Source organism: Rattus norvegicus, chromosome 7 (genome assembly GCF_036323735.1).
Source record: "Rattus norvegicus strain BN/NHsdMcwi chromosome 7, GRCr8, whole genome shotgun sequence".
Classification (NCBI taxonomy): Eukaryota; Metazoa; Chordata; class Mammalia; order Rodentia; family Muridae; genus Rattus; species Rattus norvegicus.
The window spans coordinates 10414299-10435177 of record NC_086025.1 but is presented as its reverse complement, the minus strand read 5'-3'; the positions used below and the strand labels follow the sequence as shown (position 1 = coordinate 10435177).

Genomic DNA, 20879 nt, shown 5'->3' with positions numbered 1-20879 from the left:
TTCTCTGTGTGGACCAGGCTGGCCTGGAACTCAGAGACCTGTGTGCTGGGATTACAGGGGTGCGCCACTGTGCCCAGCTCAGCTTTTTTTTGTTTTGTTTTGTTTTGTTTTTGGTTCTTTTTTTTCGGAGCTGGGGATCGAACACCAGGGCCTTGCGCTTCCTAGGCAGGCGCTCTACCACTGAGCTAAATCCCCAACCCCGCTCAGTTTCTTTTAATTAAAAGAGTGAGTGGGAGAGCTTATCAACAGTTAAGTGTTCATCCTGTTCTTCCAGGGGATCTGAGTTCAGTTCCCAGCACCCACACCAGATGGCTCACAAAGGTCTGAAGTGAGATTCCCCTGGAACTGGAGTTAATATGATTGTGAGGTTCCGTGTAGGTGCTGGGAATGGGGGTTCAGGCTCTGGAGCAGAGGATTGAGTCCTCTTACCCCACGCCATCTTTCAGCCCCACCTAATGGGTATTAGTTTTGAGATAGGGTCCCAGTAGGTAGCTCTGAGTGGCTGTGAGGTCACCATGTAGATCAGGCTGGCCCAAAACTAAACAGTGACTCCTGCTTCTGAGCACTGAGGCTAAGGGCAGAGGGAGCACACGGTGCCTGGTCCCATCGTGCTATAGAGACAGGGGCTCTTTCTGGACCAGGAGCTAGGCTGGCTGGCCTGGAACACCACAGATCCTCCTGTCTCCGGGCTGGATTGAAGGTGCACCCACCCAGGTCTGGGCTTCTACAGAAGCCCTGGGGACTGAACTCAGGCCCTCATACTTCAACGTGAGCCCTTCACTGACGGAGCCATTTCCTGAGGGGTTGGGTGGAGGGCAGTTTGAAGAAGAAAACTGTTATTTCGCCTCTACCAGGCACTGGTGGGCTCAGAATCATGGAAGGAGAGTGAACTGGACTCACCTGCTTACCTGCAGGGTGGCCAGGAAGCAGAAGGAAGCAGGAGACTGGAGTTGTCCCACCCAACCCCATCCGCAGGAACCCACTCCTTCCAGCCAGTGTACATCGTGTGAAGTTTACCCTTGGGCTGATCTCTCTGCCCTCAAATCTTGTTTCGTTCAGGACAGGGCATTGTAGTGCTTATACCAAGAGCTTCCTGTGTAATTGCTTGTGTAAGCAATTCTTACCATTTATTCTCTGCACTGTCAATAAATGCTGATCACCCAATGGCTGGGCAGGACAAGGAATAGGGAGGGAGCTTGGGGGGAGGAGGAGGAAATCAGAGAGGGGAGGGAGAGAGAAGAGAGTTTTAGATCTGTCACAAGGATGAGGAGATAGCCACACAGGGAGGTCGGAGAAGACAACATGGGAAAAGCACCGGAAGCAGAGAGCTAGAACAATGTAACAATCACCACAGAGCTGGGGCGGGAGACAGAGGGATGAATATTGCCCAGCCACTGAGGGGCAGCTGGAAAGAAATCTTGGTTTCTCTGTGTGGTTATCCGGGACTAGCAACGGTAAAGAAATAATGCCGCCATGTTAATTTACAAATTACACTTACAGTATAAGAATGCATTTTTAAAAACCAGGCCCCAGGGGCTGGGGATTTAGCTCAGTGGTAGAGCGCTTACCTAGGAAGCGCAAGGCCCTGGGTTCGGTCCCCAGCTCCGGGGAAAAAAAAAAAGAACCAAAAAAAAAAAAAAAAAAAAAACCAAAAAAAAAAAAAAAAAAAAAACAGGCCCCAGCTCTCCCGTTTAATCACCTCCAGTCAGCTACTGCCAAATCACAGATCCAGTCTGAAAGGAATCCATCTTCAAGGGGCCTAGACGCCCTCGATGTTAGGAAGGAAGTTCTTCATTGGAGAAGTGTGTGTGTGTGTGTGTGGGGGGGGATGCCTGCAGGAGATGGCAAATCTGCATAGCTGTGAAGAGACAAAACCCACTTCCATCTCAAAAGCCTCGGATATAAAATTCTACAGAGGAACCACAGCCAGAGAGACTGTAATTCACCTGCCTCTGCCTCAGGAGTGGTGGGATAAAGGTATTTGCCACTATTGGCATCCGGCTCACCTCCAGCCTAGAACGCCCCCAGCACGGGCTGGGACGGGGTCACGGGTAGAGCAATCATCTAGCAAGGATTCCATTTCTAGCATCTAAAAGTATAAATACATTTGAAAATGACGGGGCGCTGTTTGCCCTTTCCTTGTAATTTAACTTCGTGATACACTGAGGCAGAAGGATCACAGCCATCGTGAGATACACAGTCACACCCAGTCTCAACAGAAAAAAGCTATGTAGGAGAACTTCAGGTCTCAGTTTCTCCAAATCTAACTTGGGAAACTGTCTTTTTAGGTGCAATAGCACCACCTGGCGGCCACCAATGCCACATTGAAGCCCCGCCTCCATGCCGAACCCTACCCTGGGCGCAGTTCCGCTGGCGCCCGGCAGGAGGCGCGCATACGCTGCGGCGCCAGTCGGACGCCTTTCAAGTCCCCAGAGATGTATCTCGTGTAGGAGACCTGTCATTACGCTTACCACCTGGACCCTTGGCCAAATATATCCCTGCCATAAAAGCAGATATAGGCTTCTGTCGTTGAAGATTCTTTTTTTAAAAAAAGTACTGAGAGGGGCTGGGGATTTAGCTTAGTGGTGGAGCGCTTACCTAGGAAGCGCAAGGCCCTGGGTTCGGTCCCCAGCTCCGAAAAAAAGAACCAAAAAAAAAAAAAAAAAAAAAAAGTACTGAGAGCAGTATTTTAGAGGTCAACAACATGGCCCAATAGGGTAAAGGCACTTGCTGACAAACTTGGCGTCCCCAGAAGCTCAGCATCCCCAAATACACATAAAGGTGGAAAGAGAGAACCGACTCCACTAAGTTTTCCTCTGAGGGCCGCTGAAGCCCTTCTCCCCATGTCTGTCTCTCTCTCTCTCACCGGATATAATTTCTGTTGCTTTCATAATCTAGGTGGGATGTTGGGGGCGGGTGTTCAGGGACACACAAGATGCTTAGAGATGGGGTTAGTGTGCTCGTTGCACAGGCTGAAGGGAAAGATCTGCTAGCCCGTTTGATGCTGGGGAAGAACGCAGGCCCAGCTCCACCCCGGGGCCACACCCCAGATTAAGGTGTCTAAAGTTTGAAGGCAAGTTCCTGCCACCTGCAACTTTTAGCCTCGCGGGCTAAGGTTCCAAACACCTGCTGCAGTCTCGGGTTCTAGGGAGGGTTCCCAGGACTTGGATCCGCCCATCTCCCAAGACTTGCCCCCCCCCCCCCACGCACACAAGTGGCTTTCAAGGGGCAGACTGCTCAAGATCCCAACAGTCCAACAAGGGAGCTGGCCCAACCATGGGGAATTTGTAGAAGTCGGGGGTTGCCCTGAGCACTGGCGTTACCCACTAGGGTCGCCTCGACTTCTGGCTGAGCTCACATCATGCCTCAGTTTCCCATTTCTGCAAAATGGGACCTCAATCCAGTACTCTACCAAGAAGAACTGGTTGGACGAGGCAGGGGCTTCACTGAGTTGGTTCACTGAGATGGCTCTCCTTTCCCTGGCTCATAGGTGGGGTCGTCACGGTTCCTCGCATTTCCTCGAACGCGCGCGCAGCCCAATCCCGTGCTTTTGCGCACGCAGCACCCTCACACCCCCGCGTTCCGGCCCCCGCAGATCTAGCCTCTCCGGGGTTTTAAAGCCCATTTCAGAGGCGCGGAGCCCCAGGCTGGGAAGGTTTGGGTAGCATCGTGGGCGGAGGTTCCAGCTCCAAGCTTGGCTGATCCATCTCACGTTCCGAGTGAAACCAGGAAACGACCGGGGGCCCAGGTGGCTTTCCGCTCCGAGGTGGGGTGAGGAACCTTTGCAACTCTTCGGGATTCCCGCGATGGGGCTCTCGCAGCCCCGCCCTCCCGCTCGCGGCCTCTGCGCCGTGGGCTGCGGCGTGCACTTTGCGCACGGTCCCTAAGGTGGGGGCGGAGCGTCCCTCAGTCCGGTTCCCCCTTCCTTTTATTATTTATTATCATTTAAAGGGGCCGCGACCTGAAGTTTTCCGTCCACTCTGTGGCGGCTCTCCAGCTCCCCTCCACCTCCTCCCACCGTGGACGCCCTCAGATTGAGTTGGAGAGGGGGGACCCCGGTGTGGTGTCCTGGGAAAGCTTGGAAAGGGGGACCTTGCAGAGACACCCACCACCTCCTCCTGCGTCCCCGGGGCTGCTGAATCACCGGCGAGGTATTTGCATCTGAGAGCAATTTGTCACACGGCGATTCGTCTGCTGGGTGGGGGAGGGGCGGGGCGGGGGGCCGGTCGCGCGCGGAGACCTCGTCCCTATCCGATCCACACGGATGGAGATGTAGACGCGGCCTAGAGACTCGGTGAGGCGGGTGACCCCGGAGCCAGGAGCGTGCGCCAGGGGAAGGCCAAGGGGGAGAAAGGCCACCGGAGGCCACCAGCAGGCTGGACTCTGGGCACCCGGGCATGCGCCCCCCGGGCCACCCCGAGCGGTAAGGCCTTTTGCAGCTCGGCTCCAGCGATATCCCCTAAAGGTGTCAGCGTAGGGCACCCTGGAAACTGACAATTGCGGGGTCTCCAAAGTTAGGTAAAGACGCGCGCGTAAAGGGGTGCAGGGCTGAGTAGGCGACTCGACGGAATCAGAGTTGGGGTGGCTGTCGCGGTTGTAGATCTTGGAGACCTTCATCCGGTACGCGAGTGCGCGGGGGTCGCGAGTACGCGCTGTCCCCTGGCGGAAGGAAACGGACCCGGAGTGTGTGTGTGTCTGTGTTTGTACGCGCAGAGGACTGGGGGCTGAGCTCTGGGGACGTGGTTTTGCTTTTTCTTATTAAAAAAGATGTTTGGAGATAGGATTTTACTGTGTAGTCCGGGCTGACTAAGAACTCAGCTTAAAGCTCAGACTAGCCTGAAACTCGAGGCCATCCCCCTGCCGCAGCTTTAAGTGCTTGGGAAAATCCCAGGCCGGGCGCGCCACCACGCCCCGGTGCCTCCAGTTCTTTTTCTCTTCCAAACCGATGTACAGTGGGGTCCGCCTATCCCCCCCATTTCGTCCCCTAGCTCCAGTATACCCTGGGAGTCCCCACTTCTCCCGCGGGGTGCGCACATCCAGAACCCTCCCGTAGGGTCCCAGCCCCCCCACCCTGGCCCCCGGACACAAAAGAGGGAGCAGGAAGCGCGGAGTGCGCGCGTGTGTGTCAACTCGCAGCGGGTTTGTCAAATATCTTCCGTTTTTTACGGCTTGGGCAGCAGGGTTCTCCCCCCCCCATCTGGAGCTCTCTCTTTCCAAGAAGCCTTTGAAATGCCGACTCCGCTGGGGGGGTGTTTGTTTGTTTGTTGTTCCTTTACATCTGTCCTCTGACTGGGGTGTGTTTTTGCACACGTCTCCTTGGGGGGCACGGTGTCTTCTTTCCCAGCCCCCTCCCCAGCTCCTGCCCTTCCCCCTCCACCTCCCTGGGAGGAGAGAGGGGCCCCTTTCGCCACCCTCGGGCCCTGGCCTTGCACAACTCCAAATAACCGTGTTTTGCAAGGCCTGGCCGAGCTAGTGCTAGTGACCTCTCTCTCTCTCTCTCTCTCTCTCTCTCTCTCTCTCTCTCCCTCTCCCTCTCTCCCTCTCTCCCTCTCTCCCTCTCTCCCTCTCTCCCTCTCTCTCTCCCTCCCTCCCTCCCTCCCTTCCCCTCCCCTGCCCTGCCCTGCCCTGCCCTCCCCTCCTCTCCCTCTCTCTGACCTGAGGCTTGGAAGTGGTGGGGGACGAGGGTGTGGCTCTGGGACTCGTCCCCACTCCAGCCAGATCCCCCCTTCCACAAACACCAGCTACCAAGTCCTAGTAGATCTTCTAAGAATGTTATAAATTGATGGTGGGGGCTAAGGACAAAGGGCTGGGGGAGGGGTCTATAAGGATGGGCCATATCAGTCTAGGGGTACTGGTACCTCTGAAGGTTGGGGGCACATCCAGGCTGGCCTGGGGGCAGCTTTGGGGTTCCCATCTGCCCCCCTCCACCACCACCAGCTCTACCAATGGAAACCTACCCTGTTCCCCTCCCCCACCCCTCAACCAGGAAGGGTCATTAAACCAAACAGGCCTGGGAGGGGGGACGGGAGGCTGGGAGAGGGGCTTCCTCTAGCTTTTTCCTTGTACATTCCCCCACCCCACCCTCAAAGAAGGGGCGTCGATTTCAGCATTTCCGTAGGGGTGGGGTGGGGACGTGTGCTCCACCGGGTGGGGGAAGGGTGATGGATCAAGTCAGACTGTGTCCAAAAATGTCCCCTCCAGCAGCAGTTCTTAGGTCTGGTGGACCAGGGTTACCAGCAGCCACAGGGTGTGGAGACAGTGAGTGTTGAAGCTGGATGGCCACTGGTGTGTCCAGGCCTCCAAGATCTTCCTGTCTTGGGAAGTCTAGGGTGACAGGGGTGACCCTTGGTTCCCTTTTCCTTTGGGGCCACCCACCTGCCAGAGATCTGCTGGAAGTGCGGCAGGGGGGGTGTTGGGGTGACCAGATGTCTAGGGAGGGAGACCTTAGATGTCTCCATTCTCCTTGAAGCTCTTGAGAGTCCTGAAGTGCAGGGGTCTCCTTACTCGGGAGCAGGTGACCAGGATGTCCCTCTTGTGGGCAACAAGCAGCCAGGAGCTGTCATTTCCAGGAGTTATGCATAGACTTTTGAGGTTCAGGTTAGACAGAGGGTGACCTTTCAGACTCTCTGTCTGCAAGGTGAACTAAACTTTCCCCTTGCCCCATGGTCCCTTGATTTCAGACAGTAGGCCCTGGGCACTGTCTACTGTCTGATTGGGGGGTTATGTTGGGGGTCGAGTGTACGGCCTGGGGTCAGGTGGGACCTGGCTCCTGGTGCTAGCCAAAGGATGCCCACAAGGGTTCCTGGCAGGGACACATGCTGTATTCTGGGGCATTTACACCTTGGAGCTCTACAAACTAGTGATGGCAGACCTCTGCTGAGAGCTGGGAGCCGGGAACAGCACAGCCTGGTGCCCACCCTCTGCTGCCTTTCCCAAGTGTGAGACAAGGTGGGCACTTATACCACACTGGTGGCACGCCAAGGCCCAGAGGCCCACCGAGGTATATCTGAGAAAGCAAATTGTGATTGGTCTCCTAGACAGCGACTATAATCTTGGCCAGGGTTTCCAGGGCCTCTCCGGGCTAAGCAACATCTAGAACTTAGAGCCAGAATCCAGAACCCAGAGGGACTCTGAGGTCTAGAAGGGGGGTACAACCAATAAGGAAGAAGGAACACCAGGCCCCTCCCCCACGACTCTTCTTATGGGACAATAACCCCATGGTGTCTCTGGTGGACCTGCCCAGAGGGGACCCAGAGATTCCCTTGGTGTCCACTGCAGTGACCCTGGTCCTGAGGAACCTGCAGACAGGCAGATGAGGGTATGAACCCCTGAGCAGGTGTGAGCTATTCTCCTGACAGCAAAGCTGCCTTCTGGGGAAGGAGGTGTCAGTGGGGCTCAGGTGGAGTCTGACCTCATCTCTTGCTGTGTTCCCCCAGGAGTCTGCAGGTGCTTGAATGAGCCCGACACCAGCCTCTGCCCCTGGGTGCCCGACGTAACAACAAGGATCCCACTGGTCGCCCCTGGCATGCCCCACCAGCCTTCACCCTGAGTTGGCAGCCCCCACCCCTGCCAGCCGTCACCCTGCATTGTTCCGGCTCCCCCGAAGTCCCCACGCTGCAGTGCGGCCAAGACCCCTCCCCACGGGGGCCACCCCCACCAAGTGCCCCTGGTGCCCGGGGTGGCCCGGCCCGTCGGGCCATGAAGCTGCAGGCAGTGATGGAGACTCTTATTCAGAGGCAACAGCGAGCCCGGCAGGAACTGGAGGCTCGACAGCCTCCACTACCCCCACCACCGGAGCCCGCTGGTGTCCAGGCTCGGACCACCATGACAGATGAGGACAGGGAGCCTGAGAATGCCCGTATGCATAGGACGCAGATGGCTGCACTGGCTGCCATGCGGGCTGCTGCCGCCGGCTTGAGACATCCGTCCTCTCCCGGGGGCTCGGAGGACGAAGACACAGCCCAGGGAGGGACTCTGAGTTCACCTGCCCTGCATGGAAGTGGCCAGGAGGGACCGGGACACACTGAGGGAGACGGCCATTTGATGGACATGGGCTCCGATGATGACACGTGAGTGTTAGGGTCTGGGACAGCAGTTCTAATCATTGTTTCTTACGCGGTTGAAAAGTGGGCGTCAGTGAGAGTCACTGAGGGGAGAATGCAGTCTGAGCGAGTGTCTGCTGAGTGCCTCTGTGATTTCCTTGAGGGTCTGCCATACTGGTGTCCTGAGACTCAGTGAAAACTCTGGGGCTGTACCAGATGCTGCCAAGAACATTGAAGCTACCGTGTTATAGGGGAGGAGGGACAAGTTTGGACAGAACGTGACTGAGGAGTGGATGGAAAATTGTTCACATTGAGTGTAGTAGCACTGGGAGCTGGGAGTCGTGTGTGCAAAGGTCCTGGGGCAAGAACTTTGAGATGATGCTTTGGGGCCCCTTATAGGAGTTTGTTCAGGGGCGAAGTATGATATAGACGGGGGGGGGGGGGGGCTGGAGAGATGGCTCAGCGGTTAAGAGCACTGACTGCTCTTCCAGAGGTCCTGAGTTCAATTCCCAGCCAACCACATGGGGCTCACAGCCATCTGTAATGGGATCCGATGCCCTCCTCTGGTGTGTCTGAAGACAGCGACAGTGTACTCATACATAAAATAAATAAATCTTAAAAAAAAAAAAAAAAAAAGACGTGGGCAGGGACCTACTTGGTGCCCTGAGAGGCCTGTGGCTGCACATCCCGTTTGCAGAGGGAGAAACTGAGGCTGGGGCTGTAGGTGGGCTTGTCCTTGCTACTGAGGTAAGGTGGAGCCTGGCTCTCCCCTGACTAGAGGGTGCCCTGTGTCCATTCCAGGAAGCCCAAGTGGGAAGAACAAGAGCTGGAAGAACTGGGGGAAGAGGAAGAGGAGGAGGATGAAGATGACTTTGAGGAAGAAGAGGAGGATGAGGAGGAAGAAGGCCTGGGCCTCCCAGAGTCTGCCAGCCTGGGCTCCGCAGGCCTGTTTACCCGCAAGGCCCCACCTACTCAGACCTTCCGTGGAGACGGTGGTCCCAGAATGCTCAGTGGCCCTGAGCGCCTGGGACCTGGCCCGGCCCACCCCAGTCATGTGGCGTCCCAGATGCCACCACCGGACCATGGGGACTGGACATTTGAGGAGCAGTTCAAACAGGTAGGCCATGTGTTTGGGTCTGGTCCCTTGGGGGCCTTTGATGACCCCCACAGACCCCAGGCATTTTAACTTGGGCACTGCGGGACCCTGGCAAGGCCCTGCCTAGAGCCTGTGTGAGGCTTGACTTTGGGAATACTGTGGGGCTCTGCCCGGTCCTCTCCAGGAGAAAGGTGGTTTGTAGGTGTTGGGGGCTGGCTCAGTGGATGAAGAGCTTGTTGTGTAAACAGGAGGACTGAGTTCGGATCCTCAGTGGATCCTCAGTGCACTGTGAAAAGCCAAGCACAGTGGCGTGTGCTTTCACAATCCTGGTGTTGGGGTGGAGGCAGGAGGATTCCTGTGACTGGCTGGCCATATAGCCTAGCAGAGTCAATGAGAGATCCTGCCTCAAAACCTAAGGTGGAGAGCTGTAGAGGAAGGTGCCCAGCGCCCAGCTCTGGTTCACGGGCTCTTAGTTCATGAGTTCAGGTGGCCTGGCTCCCCGTGACAAGGCTGTGGAATCAGCCTTGGAGAGCTGTTGTGCCATGGGCGTCGGCTGCAGTGTCCAGAGGGTCCCATGGCAGTCCTGGTCCAGGGTGGGACCGAGGGACACTTGGTGGCTACAGAATTGTGAATGTGCAGAAGCCAGAGCATGAAGGCTTGTGGTGAACAGCTCCAGGGGTGCTGGTTTTGGTGGAGCAGGCAGGAGGCGGTCTATGGGACCCCCACGCAGGCTTCCTGTGCCTGGGAGGGGCATGGAGGAAGCAGGGACTGCCCTAGCTCTTCCCTGCAGGCGGCCAAGCTGGAGGAAGTGGCCAGCAGGGAGCCTTTGAAGTCAGCAGGCCGATGGAAACCAGATGGTTGGCCTGCCCGGCTGGGGCCTTGCATTCCAGCTGGCCCAGCCAACCCTGGGTGTGTGGCCGGGAGGAAACTGGCTCCCGGGCTGGCTCCAGGGCCAAGTCTTGTGTGGCCTACGAGGTGGCCCCAGAGATGGCTGAGGACTCCTGATGTTCTCTCTGTGACAGAGCTGGTCAGAATAGCTTTGTGGGGGGAAAGGGGGACCCTGAGTGCTGCTTTTGGGTAGGGCCTGAGGAACAGGCCCCTTCCCTTCCGATGCAGAAGCCATTGAGCTGAGGCACCAAGAGGTCTCAGTTTGGGTTAAGGTTATGATACTTGGGGGCAGAGCCATGCAAAGGCCCTGGAGCACAAAGAATAGTTTCGAGGAACGGAGAGGGGCTAACCCTCTGCCCTCGTGGGACCTGCTGAGACAGGGCCTGGGCTGGGTGGGGCAGCCTCACCTTCCTTCTCTGCTTCTCGTCCTGGCTTGCTTAGATGCGTGTTGGGCAACCTGACAGCTGATCTGTCAAATGGACGTCACTGCTCCTGGGTGTGACCCAGTCCCACCCTAGGCCCAGAGGTGGCTGTGGGCTTCAACACTGGTCCCCCAGGCGCCCCCCCCCCGGGGAGATTCTCAGTAAACACACTGCACATCAAAGTCCGTGCTTGGCTGGGCTGTGTTGTCTCCACCCCACTTTGTGCCTCAGTCTCCCTGGCCTGACAGAAGCAGCCTGGGCCATTCTGAAGTGTCTTACCAAGGAGTTGACAGGTCTGTCGCTCTGTCAGGGCCTGGAGTTGTGAGTCCCCAAGGTCTGTGCTTTTACTGGAATAGCCACTTTGAGGCCAGGTTACACCTATTACGTTTCCTGACTTGCTCACTGCCCGGCGTTTAGCTCCCTGCAAACCCCAGCAAGTTAGACGCCTCTGTCCCACTGTGTCACAGCTCAGGGACTAAGACGAACCTGAGACTGCCCTTTATGGTCAGAGATCTGTGGGTGTCCCCTGTGCATGCTGACAGACCCCAGTACTCCATGCTGGCTGGGCATATAAAGGGTAGCAGTGCAGGAGACAAAGGGGCGCCAAGAGAGCCATTATCAGGACCTGTCTGGGGAGATCCTGGGCAGGGTCAGAGGTCATGCAGAGACACAGCCTGTGGGGGGCGGGGGTTTCTGTGCAGCTGCAGACAGGGAAACTGAGGACACAGGGAGTAGGCCAACGGGTCCTATAGGAAACAGGACGGGATGGATTTGGGGATGATGTTAGCAGAGACTGCCCTGGGACTGTTCACCATGTTTCTGTGGAAGGTTCCACGTGCCACCCTGCTGGCCTGGCACCTCTGCCGTCTGTGTCAATAGTGGTCCAGCCAGCCCCACAGATGTCAGCCCCAGGCCCGGCAGCCTGTGTTGACTCTGGCTTCTGCCCCACTCCCTTCCCGGCACGTGGCGGTGCTGGCTGGCTGGCTGGCCACTTGGCACTGTCTCCGTGTCTTCCTTCCCGTTCTTGGCCACGGCTGGCTTCCACCAGCTGAGCCAAGACAGCTGGGATCCACCCTGGGCTGTGGGTCTGGGGAGGGGACCTGGGGTGAGGTCAGTGGCTCTGATTAGGATCTGGGTCTCCTGGAATTGGCCACGCATCCTGCAGCTTTCCTGTCTCCATAGGGCCACACCCGGCTCACAGTGGCTTAGCTGGGATTTTTCAAGGTGGCAGTCTTTTGTGGGCTTTTCGTTGTTTCTCTAAGACAGGGCTTCTCTGTGTAGCCGTGGCTATCCTAAACTCTGTAGACCAGGCTGGCCCTGAATTCACTGAGACCTGCTCCCCTGCTCCCCGACCCCCCCACTGGGATTAACAGCATGAGTCATAAGTCATCACATTTAGTTGTTGATGTGACTGACACTTGCCGTGAAGCTCAGGATGCTCTCCCACCTCAGCCTCCGAATCCTGGTTTAATGGGCACGCACCGCCATGCCTGGCTTCTAGCTCACTCACACATTCAAGTTTATGGCCAAGCGAAATAACTATTAAGTTCAGAATGTTCCAGTTTCTCCATCTCCACCTCCACAGCCTGGTCACTTGTCAACTACACAGCTCCCAACGTTCCTGTCCACTGTTCTGGACACTTCCTGTGGCGGAGACCCACCACGCAGGGTCCCTCACTGAGCACAGCCGCCCTGTGCTGTGTCAGTCCCTGGTCCCGCAGGCAGCCGGGCCGTGTGATACAATGGTGTGTGGACCAATTGCTGCCCCGGTCATTGCCTCCGTGCTGACTCTGGCTTCCACCGTTTTGGCTCTCCAGCTTCTGTCTTTGGCTTCCGTGGGTTCGTTCTTGTTCCTCTTGGGCGTGTGCCTGCAGTGAAATTGCTAGGTAGAAGAGTAATAGGATAAGTGCCCATTAGGAGTTCTGTGGACGGCCGCTGACTGTCTCCGTTCCCCATGTGCGGGGAGGGCCCTGCTCCTCCACAGCCTCCTCTGTACTCCGTTCCCTGCCTGCGGAACCCAAGCCTGACCTCAGAAATGGCCGTAGTGTGTGCCTGTTTCCCTCAGCACCAGAGAGGTTGAGGCAGGAGCATTAAGGAGTTCAGGGCTAATGTGAGGCTCTCATTTCCCGCCCAGGCAGACCAGTGTTCACATTTCATCCAGCACGTGAGAGTTAGAGGCAGGAGGATGGCAAGTCCACACCTGAGCTGCATACTGAGTTCCAAAGAACATGTTGGGGGGAAAAGTAAAGTTAATAGGCTCCTTATCCCATCTACAAGGAAGGGACTGTGGAAGGAAACTGAGGCACAGGATGCGCATAGTCCCATGCCTCCCGCCCTCTTCAGATTCTGGCCGAGGGTAGATAGAAAGAACCTGGTAACTACGTGGTTTTAGAGAAAGCCAGCAGCCTCACTGAGCCTCTCCTTCCTTCACAGAGACAGCGAGTCCCTGGCAGGTCAGGAGTCACATATCCCTCTCATAGGTACAGCTCATGATCTGGTGCTGTACGTAGTCCAGGCTGGCTCACTATTTCAGCTGGGGTCCCAGGCCATGTCTTCCACCCTTTCTTCCTCGCCCTTTAAACATGTTTTGTTTTGTTTTACACTTGTTTCTATGTTTGTTTCGTGTGAGTAGCCTGCACGGATGTCAGAGAACAACTGAAGTAGTCCGTTCTCTCCTTCTTTCCTCCGGGTCAGGGGCGGGGATTGAACTCAGGTCACAGGACTTAGCTGCAATCTCCTTTACTCCCCGACCCATCTTGCCCCCTCTCCCTAAAGTCGACTTTTATCTAGGACACCGACCAACATTCCAGCAGAGAGGGAAGCAGAGTGTCCAGGGAGGCCTCTAGCCTGAGGGCAGCTGTTGTGATTTTTTTTTCCCCTCCTGCCTTGTTCCTTATACAGGGAAATGGACAGGGAGCCAGGTGTTGGAAGTGGGAGCTTTGGGCGGGGCTGACAGGTTTGTCTGCAGTCTCCTCACGTGTCCTTGTGCCTGTCGCCTGCCTTGTCTGCCTGGGGCAAAACTTTCATGGCTGCTGATAGTGATAGTTTCCAACACCAGTCACTCACACGCTCTGCTCCTCCTGCTCAGAGTGACACTAGGATCCTCTGGGGCCATGCGGGGACTGGGGAGGAGGTGGGTGGGCAGATCGTTCCCTGTCCTGCCTAGGGGACAAAGGGCTGGGTGGCAGGAAGGGACATAGCAGCAGGGGCTTTGATGAGCATGTAGGAGTCCACTGACAGGCAAGAAGGGAAGGGTTCACGTCTTAGACACTCTAGAATAATCTAGGGAACCAGAGTTAGCCTTCCTGGAGCAGTGAGGAAATAGAGAGGCACTGGGTGAATTTGGAGCCAAGGACTGGAGAGTCTAGAAGGTGAAGGGTAGGCTAATGTTTTCTGAAGCGAGTGGTGTGCCGGGCAGACCGAGGCCGCCTGGGTGATGGTGGCCTGGAGGTCAGTCTCCAGGTTCCAATGGTGGCAGCGTCACTGTCTGGGGCATGTTTGTCTCTGGGCTGCCGGCCAGTTTTGGCAGCCAGCTTCAGCCCAGAGTCTTCCTGGGGCTTAGGAGTCCTGGGTGCCGGGGAGTCAGGGACTGGAGATGTTGGGAAGCCCCTGGGCAACCTCATCAAAGTCGCTGTGGCTACTGGCGCTGAGCCAGAGAGCTGTGGCAGGCACAGGAGGGTGCCTGCCCGCCAGCCCTGGCACCGCGCCCCGACCCGTGCCAACCCCCGGGAACTGCGCTGAGTCAGCCGGAAGAACCTTATCTGGTCCCTACGCCGCCAACTCGGCCACCAGGTCACTGCCGCCAGCCAGGCTCCCCACCCTGTGACCTGTTGTCAAGTTTTGTCCCGCCCCACGCTTTCTAATAACACACGCTACCGCGGAGGGAGCGGTGTCCCAAAAGCTGCGGTCCCTGAGAGGGTGTGGTGGCTGCATCTATACTGGACGTGGGACACCACAGTGATGAACCTGGTGGGCGGCTGCCAGGGCTCTGTGACTGTGACTGCAGGGACCCAGAGCCACGAAGGCAGGTGTCTCACCATCTTTGTGTCTCTATCCCTTGGCCAGTTGTGGATCTGTGCTCGTGTGTGTGTGTGTGTGTGTGTGTGTGTGTGTGTGTGTGTGTGTGTGTGTGTGTGCTTGTCTGTCTGTCTCTATGTGTCTATATTGTGGAGTATCTGTGCATGTCTGTGTCTGTCTCTATGTCTATGTATCTCTGTATATGTGGGGTATCTGTGTTATGTGTCTACATGTGCATGTGTGTCTATGTGTCATGTGTCTGCATGTTGTGTGCCTATATGTCTAGTGTGGTATGTCTGTGTGTGTGTGCATGTGTGTGTGGTATGTGTGCGTATTGTGTGTCTGTGTGTGGTGTGTCTCTGGTGTGTTTGTGAGTGTCTGTGAGTGTGTCTGTGAGTGTGTGTCTGTATGTGTACATACCCACCCCGCTGTTGGTGAGAGACCTTGCAGAACCTGTGGTCTGGGCACAAACAGGTCAGCTGCTGCCCATGTGGGCCTGTACTGGCTGAGCTGAGGCAGTGACTGTGGAAACTGAGATATAGCCAATGCTGGGTCCTCTATCCCAGGCAGGCTCTGCCTGACTCCTGCCTCAGTTTCCCTACTTGCCACAAAGGCCTGTCTTCAGGGGACCTGTCAACCCATGTAAATAGTCATTCTCAGCGAGGGAGGGAGTGTAGGCTGTAGCAGACATGTCATTTCGAGAGCCAGGTCAGTGTGGCCTCTGCTGGCTGTCAAGCATGACCAAGCTTACCCATCCTTAAAACCAGCCCAGGAACGGCCTGGTGCGGCCTGGTGGGTGGCACGCACGGAGTGGCCATGGCCCGCCCCTTCCTGGCTCGCCTGGCCGCGCATGGCCAGCAGACAATTGGGGGTCACAGGGTTAAATGTTAACTAATGTGTCCATTGAAGGCCTGGTCTGGGGACACAGCCTTGCCCCGTGGTCAGGGCCAGGCCAGGGTCTGTGGGTCCTTGAGTGGGTGGGTGGCGGGCTGGTGGGGTCAGCACCCCGGCTACCCCTGGAGACTGCCTCCTATCAGATTCAAATGTGCTGGAGACCAGGCACTGTCGGATCTGCACAATGCCTGCTAGTCAGATAAGGGGCTTATGGCAGGCACCACGCCAGAGCCCTGTGTCCCCACTTCACACACAACCATTCTAGGCTCAGGAAGCGGAGGCAGGAGGATTGCCACACAGTACTTCTCATAACACCACAGACAGGGAGCTGGATCTGGGCTCAGTGGTAGAGCACGTTCACGGCTCTCACACCTCTCAGCCCAGCCAGAGGTGGAGGCAGGTCAGGGAGTTGGAGTTGAGTCTCAAACCCAGATTTGCTGCTCCCCAGATGACTGTCAAGAACAGACTTTCTGGGTCCTTGATAAGCTCAAGTGAGTCTCAGGTCCTGCTCAGGCCTTCGGGAACATTCGTCAGACAACTATTGTGTACTGGGGGTCACATTGAAGGACCCTGCTGTACGGTGGCACACGCCTTTAATCCCAGCCCTTGGGAGGCAGAGGCAGGTTAATCTCTGAGTTTGAGGCCTGCCTGGTCTACATAGCCAGCTCCCAGACAGGCAGAGCTGGGAAGAGAGACCCTGTCCAAAAAAAAAAAAAAAAAAAAAATGCAAAAGAGCCCTGCTATAGGAGACCCTGTGGGATACACTGGAGCAGGCAGGTAGGGTGAGCCAGTCTATGTCACTGTCTCCATGGGGTGGGGTCCTGTCTGGGGGAAATGGGCGTGTCCTCATGGCTGATTGAGGTTACCAGCTATGTTCCCAGCTGTGTCCAGCACCTCCATCCAGTCTGGGTGCATCTGTGGCTTTGTGTGTAACAGGAAGAGGGGGCCAATCGAGAGGCTGGGTCTGGATGTTGCCATATGGGGATCAAGTTATAGGAGATTGACATTTGTCCAGTCACCCAGGGATGTGCCGAGGGGAGGTGGGTCCCCCACCCGCCATTTTGTCTGCCTACCCACCCACCCTTTCTGTCTCCAAGGCCATATCTTCCTCATTTCTTCCTCTCAGCCTCAGTTTCCCCTCTGTGAAACAGACAGGGCTTACATCCAGAGCATAGCTGGCTGCTGTCATTTGGTCAGGGTCTTGTTAATGTGTTTGTCTGCCTCCACATCCGGCTGCATAGCAAGGGCCCAGAGCTTGGACAGGGTGCTGGCTGGATGTATCTGGGTTCATTGGCTCTGTTGCTAATGTGTGATGGGAACTCCCTGCAGCGAGAGGTGGACATTCGGAGCCACCCCATAGGGCTGGATTTCACGGTATGAGGACCCCTCCAGCAGGATGTCTAGATGAAGGGTGGGACCCCATTTCTGTCTTAGGACACAAGCTTTGGTCTGTCTTTATCCTTTTGTGCAGCCAACGAAGGGATACCAGTCCCCGGGTCCTGTCCTGAGAATCCAGTGTGACAGCCAGGTTCACACTGTTCCATAGGGAAGTCCTTCTGGTATTTCCGAGGCCATGCGGGGAGATAGCTGGAGAAACTAGTAACTGTAGGATTCTAGGCGGGGCTCCGCCCTGACCACGCCCCCAGCCCCCCACTGGAGGATTCTGGGCGGGGCTCCACCTCAAGCCACGCCCCAAACACGCTCGCACAAAGATTTTGTTTTGGCCTTTTGTGGTCCTTCTGCCTTTACCTCCCCAGTAGCTGGGGTCAACAAGTTGCGAGCCACTGCGCTTAGCTTCTGACCTTTGAACAGTTGGCCCTCGCACTAGGCATTGCCCTTCACTGATCTCTGTGAGGTCCCAGCGAGTCTCTGAAAGGCTCCACAGTGGCTCTTCAGTCTCTTTTTGCTTCCGTAGGGCTTAGGGAGGTCACCTTGGGCCTTTGCCACTCAGACTTCTTTGCACTTTCTGTCTTTGCCATTGCCTGTATGTTGATCCCAGGGCTGCCCAAGCCCTGTGTCTCCGTTTCCCAGTTGTAAAGCAAGCTAGCACGAGCAGCTCTGCTCTGCCATCTGGCTGTCTTCCTTGGGCTTGACCTTTGCCGGGCACGTGTCTTGTCATCAACCTGGAAGCTCTGGGCACAACCCCCTTCCTTCACAGGAAGTGAGGCTGACCTATAATCTACTCAGAAGAAAAAGTTGGGTTGGAGGTCTGCAAGTTTCCTTGCAGCCAGGAACCCAGAGGCCAGCGTGTGTAGCAGCCACTCCTGTGGTTCCGAATGGTCATTTCAGAAGGGCTATTAATATCTGCCTCGTGGGTGAGGAGGCATCCAGTGTGCTCTGAGGGGAGAGGGGGCCAGCCTCTGCAGGAGGCAGCTGAACAGACAGATGTTTGACCCAGCCCAGAATCACTTCCCCAATTTCCTAAGAGCCAGAGCTGGCCCGCATTGCCCACAGAACTGACGGGAAATGAAAGAGCTGGGTGGCCAGCTTGGAGGGGAAGCCCCTGCCCCTCAGGTGCACCCTGCGGCCAGAAGGGGGCTGGGGCAGCAGAAAGTTGCACATTCATGATGCTCTTGCTGTACGCAGAGGGCCAGGGGAGACTTCTCTTAGAGTGCTTAGCATCCCTCCAAGATTAATTTACCCATTTTCGGTAGATGTCTGCTCAACCCTGACCACTCCCCCAGCCCCTCACCGGGAGCTTCTGGGGGCTACACCCCTGTTTTACATCCCCAGTCCTCTTTTCATTTTGAGAAGGGGTTTCACTAAGTTACCCAGGGTTGCCTTGAACTTGAGTCCTCCTGGGAGAGTTCGTCTTCCCAGCTGCTGGCCTGGTCCTCACATCCGGTCATAGCGCACCCGTGGTCTGTCGTCGGCCTCAAGAGCTCAATAATGTTTACAACACTCCAAATATGAAAATGGCAGCCCAAGACCTTCACCCCGTGCCCCGTGGGTCAAAGGAGAAAGGCACCGGGGGAAGAGCCGGTGGAGTAGCGCTGCGCCGGTTCCCACCCATCCAGTTGCCATCCCAGGCCTCAGTATGCCCCTCCTACAGGGTTTCTCTGTGCACCCCTGCCGATCCTGGAACTTTCTCCGTTGACCAGGCTGGCCTCTGCCTCCCGAGGGCTGGGATTTCCGGCGTGCCCCACCCCACTCCGCCCTGCCGATTGGATTTCTTTTTTTTTTCTTTTTTCTTTTTTTCGGAGCTGGGGACCGAACCCAGGGCCTTGCGCTCGCTAGGCAAGCGTTCTACCGCTGAGCTAAATCCCCAACCCCCCCCCCCCCATTGGATTTCTTGACCGCTGCTCTAACTCGGGCATCTCTGTGGCTCTGACCTTTGCAGTCAGTACTATGTGGCCAGTGCTTGGCATCCCCTCCAACCAGTGCTTTACAACTGGAAAAATGTATTTCTTTTTTATTTTATTTCACGTTTTGAGACAGGGTCTGATGTCGTTTGAGGCTGGCCTCAAACTCAGTATATAGCCTAGTCTACCTTGAGCTTCAGACTCTCCTGGCCTCTCGATGCTGGGATGGAACTTAAATTCGTTTTGAGACAGGGCCTCCCCTGTGCAGCATGGGCTGACCTGGAAGTCATAGCGTCTCCTGTCTCACCCTCCTCCAGTATAGGGTGTTAGGTGTACACTACCACACCCTGGGGTCCCATCGAAAAGGATCAGCCAAGTGCCCAGCTGGTCCTTGGTGATCTGTTACTCACAGATCACCTCTGCCTCAGTTCCTGGAAGCGAAGAATGTGTCCAGGTGAATCCTGAGCACTGTGCTGGTAGCAGGATAGAATGGGTGTGTCTGCCCAGGAGGGTTCGGAATTCCCCCACAGAGCTGAGTCATCTGGTGCCCAAGGCCTCGCTGCAGTGGGAAAGGGGACTTAGATGAAGGACCAGACAGTGCAAAGGCCCTGGGGCCCGGCTCTGTAAAGACACCCAGGAGGCCCAGATGGCCAGGCACGGTCTCTTCCTGGTAAGAGTGGCGGAGGTTAGCAGACCTGTCTGGCAGGAAGGAAGAGGGGAGATGTGTGGCCCAGTCCTGAAACTACAGAGCTCTGAGCCCCTCATCCCTGGGCAGCTGGGAGAAGGAAGCGTTCTGATGGGGTTGGGAGTTTGCTGCAGGCTATGGGGGGAAATCACAGCCTTTGTGTCTGGGTGTTCTTATAAAGATTGTCGAGAGGGGTTGGGGATTTAGCTCAGTGGTAGAGCGCTTGCCTAGTGCAAGACCCTGGGTTCGGTCCCCAGCTCCGGAAAAAAAAAAAAAAAAAAACAAAAAAGCAAAAAAAACAAAAACGAAGAAACAAAAAGGGCACAGTCAGTGCTCGAAACCTGGAAGCCGCAGCTGCAGCCCACTTGATTTTTGATACAAGGTTTCTTTGTAGCCCTGGCTGTCTCGGAACTCACTCTACAGACCAGGCTGGCCTGGAACTCACAGAGATCTGCCAACTTCTGCCTGGAGTACTGGGATTAAAGATGTGTGCCCCCCAATGTGGTCAAAGAAAGCCCTTTTAAGAACTCCTTACAGAGAGTGAACATGCACAGGGAGACTCAAGCAGAGACTCCCCAAGAGCCTTCAAGGCCCCTGTGTCTCCAGATGGCTTTTCTGGGTTCCCCGCTCACCTGGGGGTGTGGGGGCTGCTGACTCAAATCTGATCACTAAGGAGAAAACAGGTTGAGTTCCCACAGCAGGTGCCAGTGTGCCTTTAAAAAGCGTCCCCAGTCAGGGAGGTGAGGTTGCCACCTGCCTTCCCAGCACTGCTGGGGCGAGGAATAGGGCAGAAGGCCAGCCTGGGCTAATGAGTCCTTCCTCAAAATAAATAAATAAAACCAAAAATGGTCCCATCTGTCAGGTGACCACTGCCTTTCATGGGGTTCTGGAGCCTGGAGACCAAGCTGGGTGTCAAACTTAGACCAGAGTCAGTCTTTGTGTGCCTGCTGTTCCCCAAACCGAAGGAGTGTAGGGAGTTTTCATGCTGGGTTGGGTCCAGGCCCTACACAAATGTCTTCGTTCCTGGGGTCCACCCTGCCTGGCGCCTGTCCCAGGTGAGGCCCTGTGGACTTTGGAGCCCTGGGGAGCCAGTAGGGGGCCTGGGCTGCCACAACCTGGGGGACAAAGGTTTTCTCAGGGGCCCCACACATGCATATGTGTGTGTGTGAGCGCGTGCGGGCAACACACACACACATACACACACACACAGAGCAGTCTTTTTTTTTTTTAACGGCTGAGGACAACCAGGGCCCCTCTGCTCTGGGGACACCGCCCTGGGCCCCTGTGGGAACGGCCCTGAGCGCCCAGGTGTGGTCAGAACAGAAACCTACAGATGGGATGTGACCGTGGGCAGCTGGGCCCCAGGGCCAGCCAGGTCTGGAAGGGTTGGTGCTGGCTCAGGCCTGTCCTCCCAGCTCTCAGGAGATAGAAGCAAGAGGGTTGCCAGGAGTTCCAGGTTAGACCCTGTCTCAAGACAGACAGACAGACACACCACACACACACACACACACACACACACACACACACACACAC

General features: G+C 56.2%; 1 protein-coding gene across 8 annotated transcripts in view; it reads left to right on the top strand.

Annotated features, from left to right (window-relative positions):
- The first annotated feature begins 3626 nt into the window (after nucleotides 1-3626).
- Nucleotides 3627-20879, top strand: part of Arid3a (AT-rich interaction domain 3A) — a 28391-nt gene continuing 11138 nt past the window's right edge. The window contains exons 1-4 of one of the 8 annotated variants that reach the window (XM_017594812.3): nucleotides 3638-3771; nucleotides 3952-4151; nucleotides 7437-8069; nucleotides 8844-9159. In XM_017594812.3, coding sequence (XP_017450301.1) covers nucleotides 7699-8069; nucleotides 8844-9159 — 687 coding nt within the window. In that variant the 5' untranslated portion in view covers nucleotides 3638-3771; nucleotides 3952-4151; nucleotides 7437-7698. Of the gene's footprint in view, nucleotides 3772-3951; nucleotides 4152-4192; nucleotides 4424-5677; nucleotides 6949-6975; nucleotides 7001-7026; nucleotides 7337-7436; nucleotides 8070-8843; nucleotides 9160-20879 lie in introns of those variants that run through there. The other 7 variants (XM_006240905.5, XM_006240904.5, XM_008765169.4 and 4 more) reach the window with 7 other exon arrangements.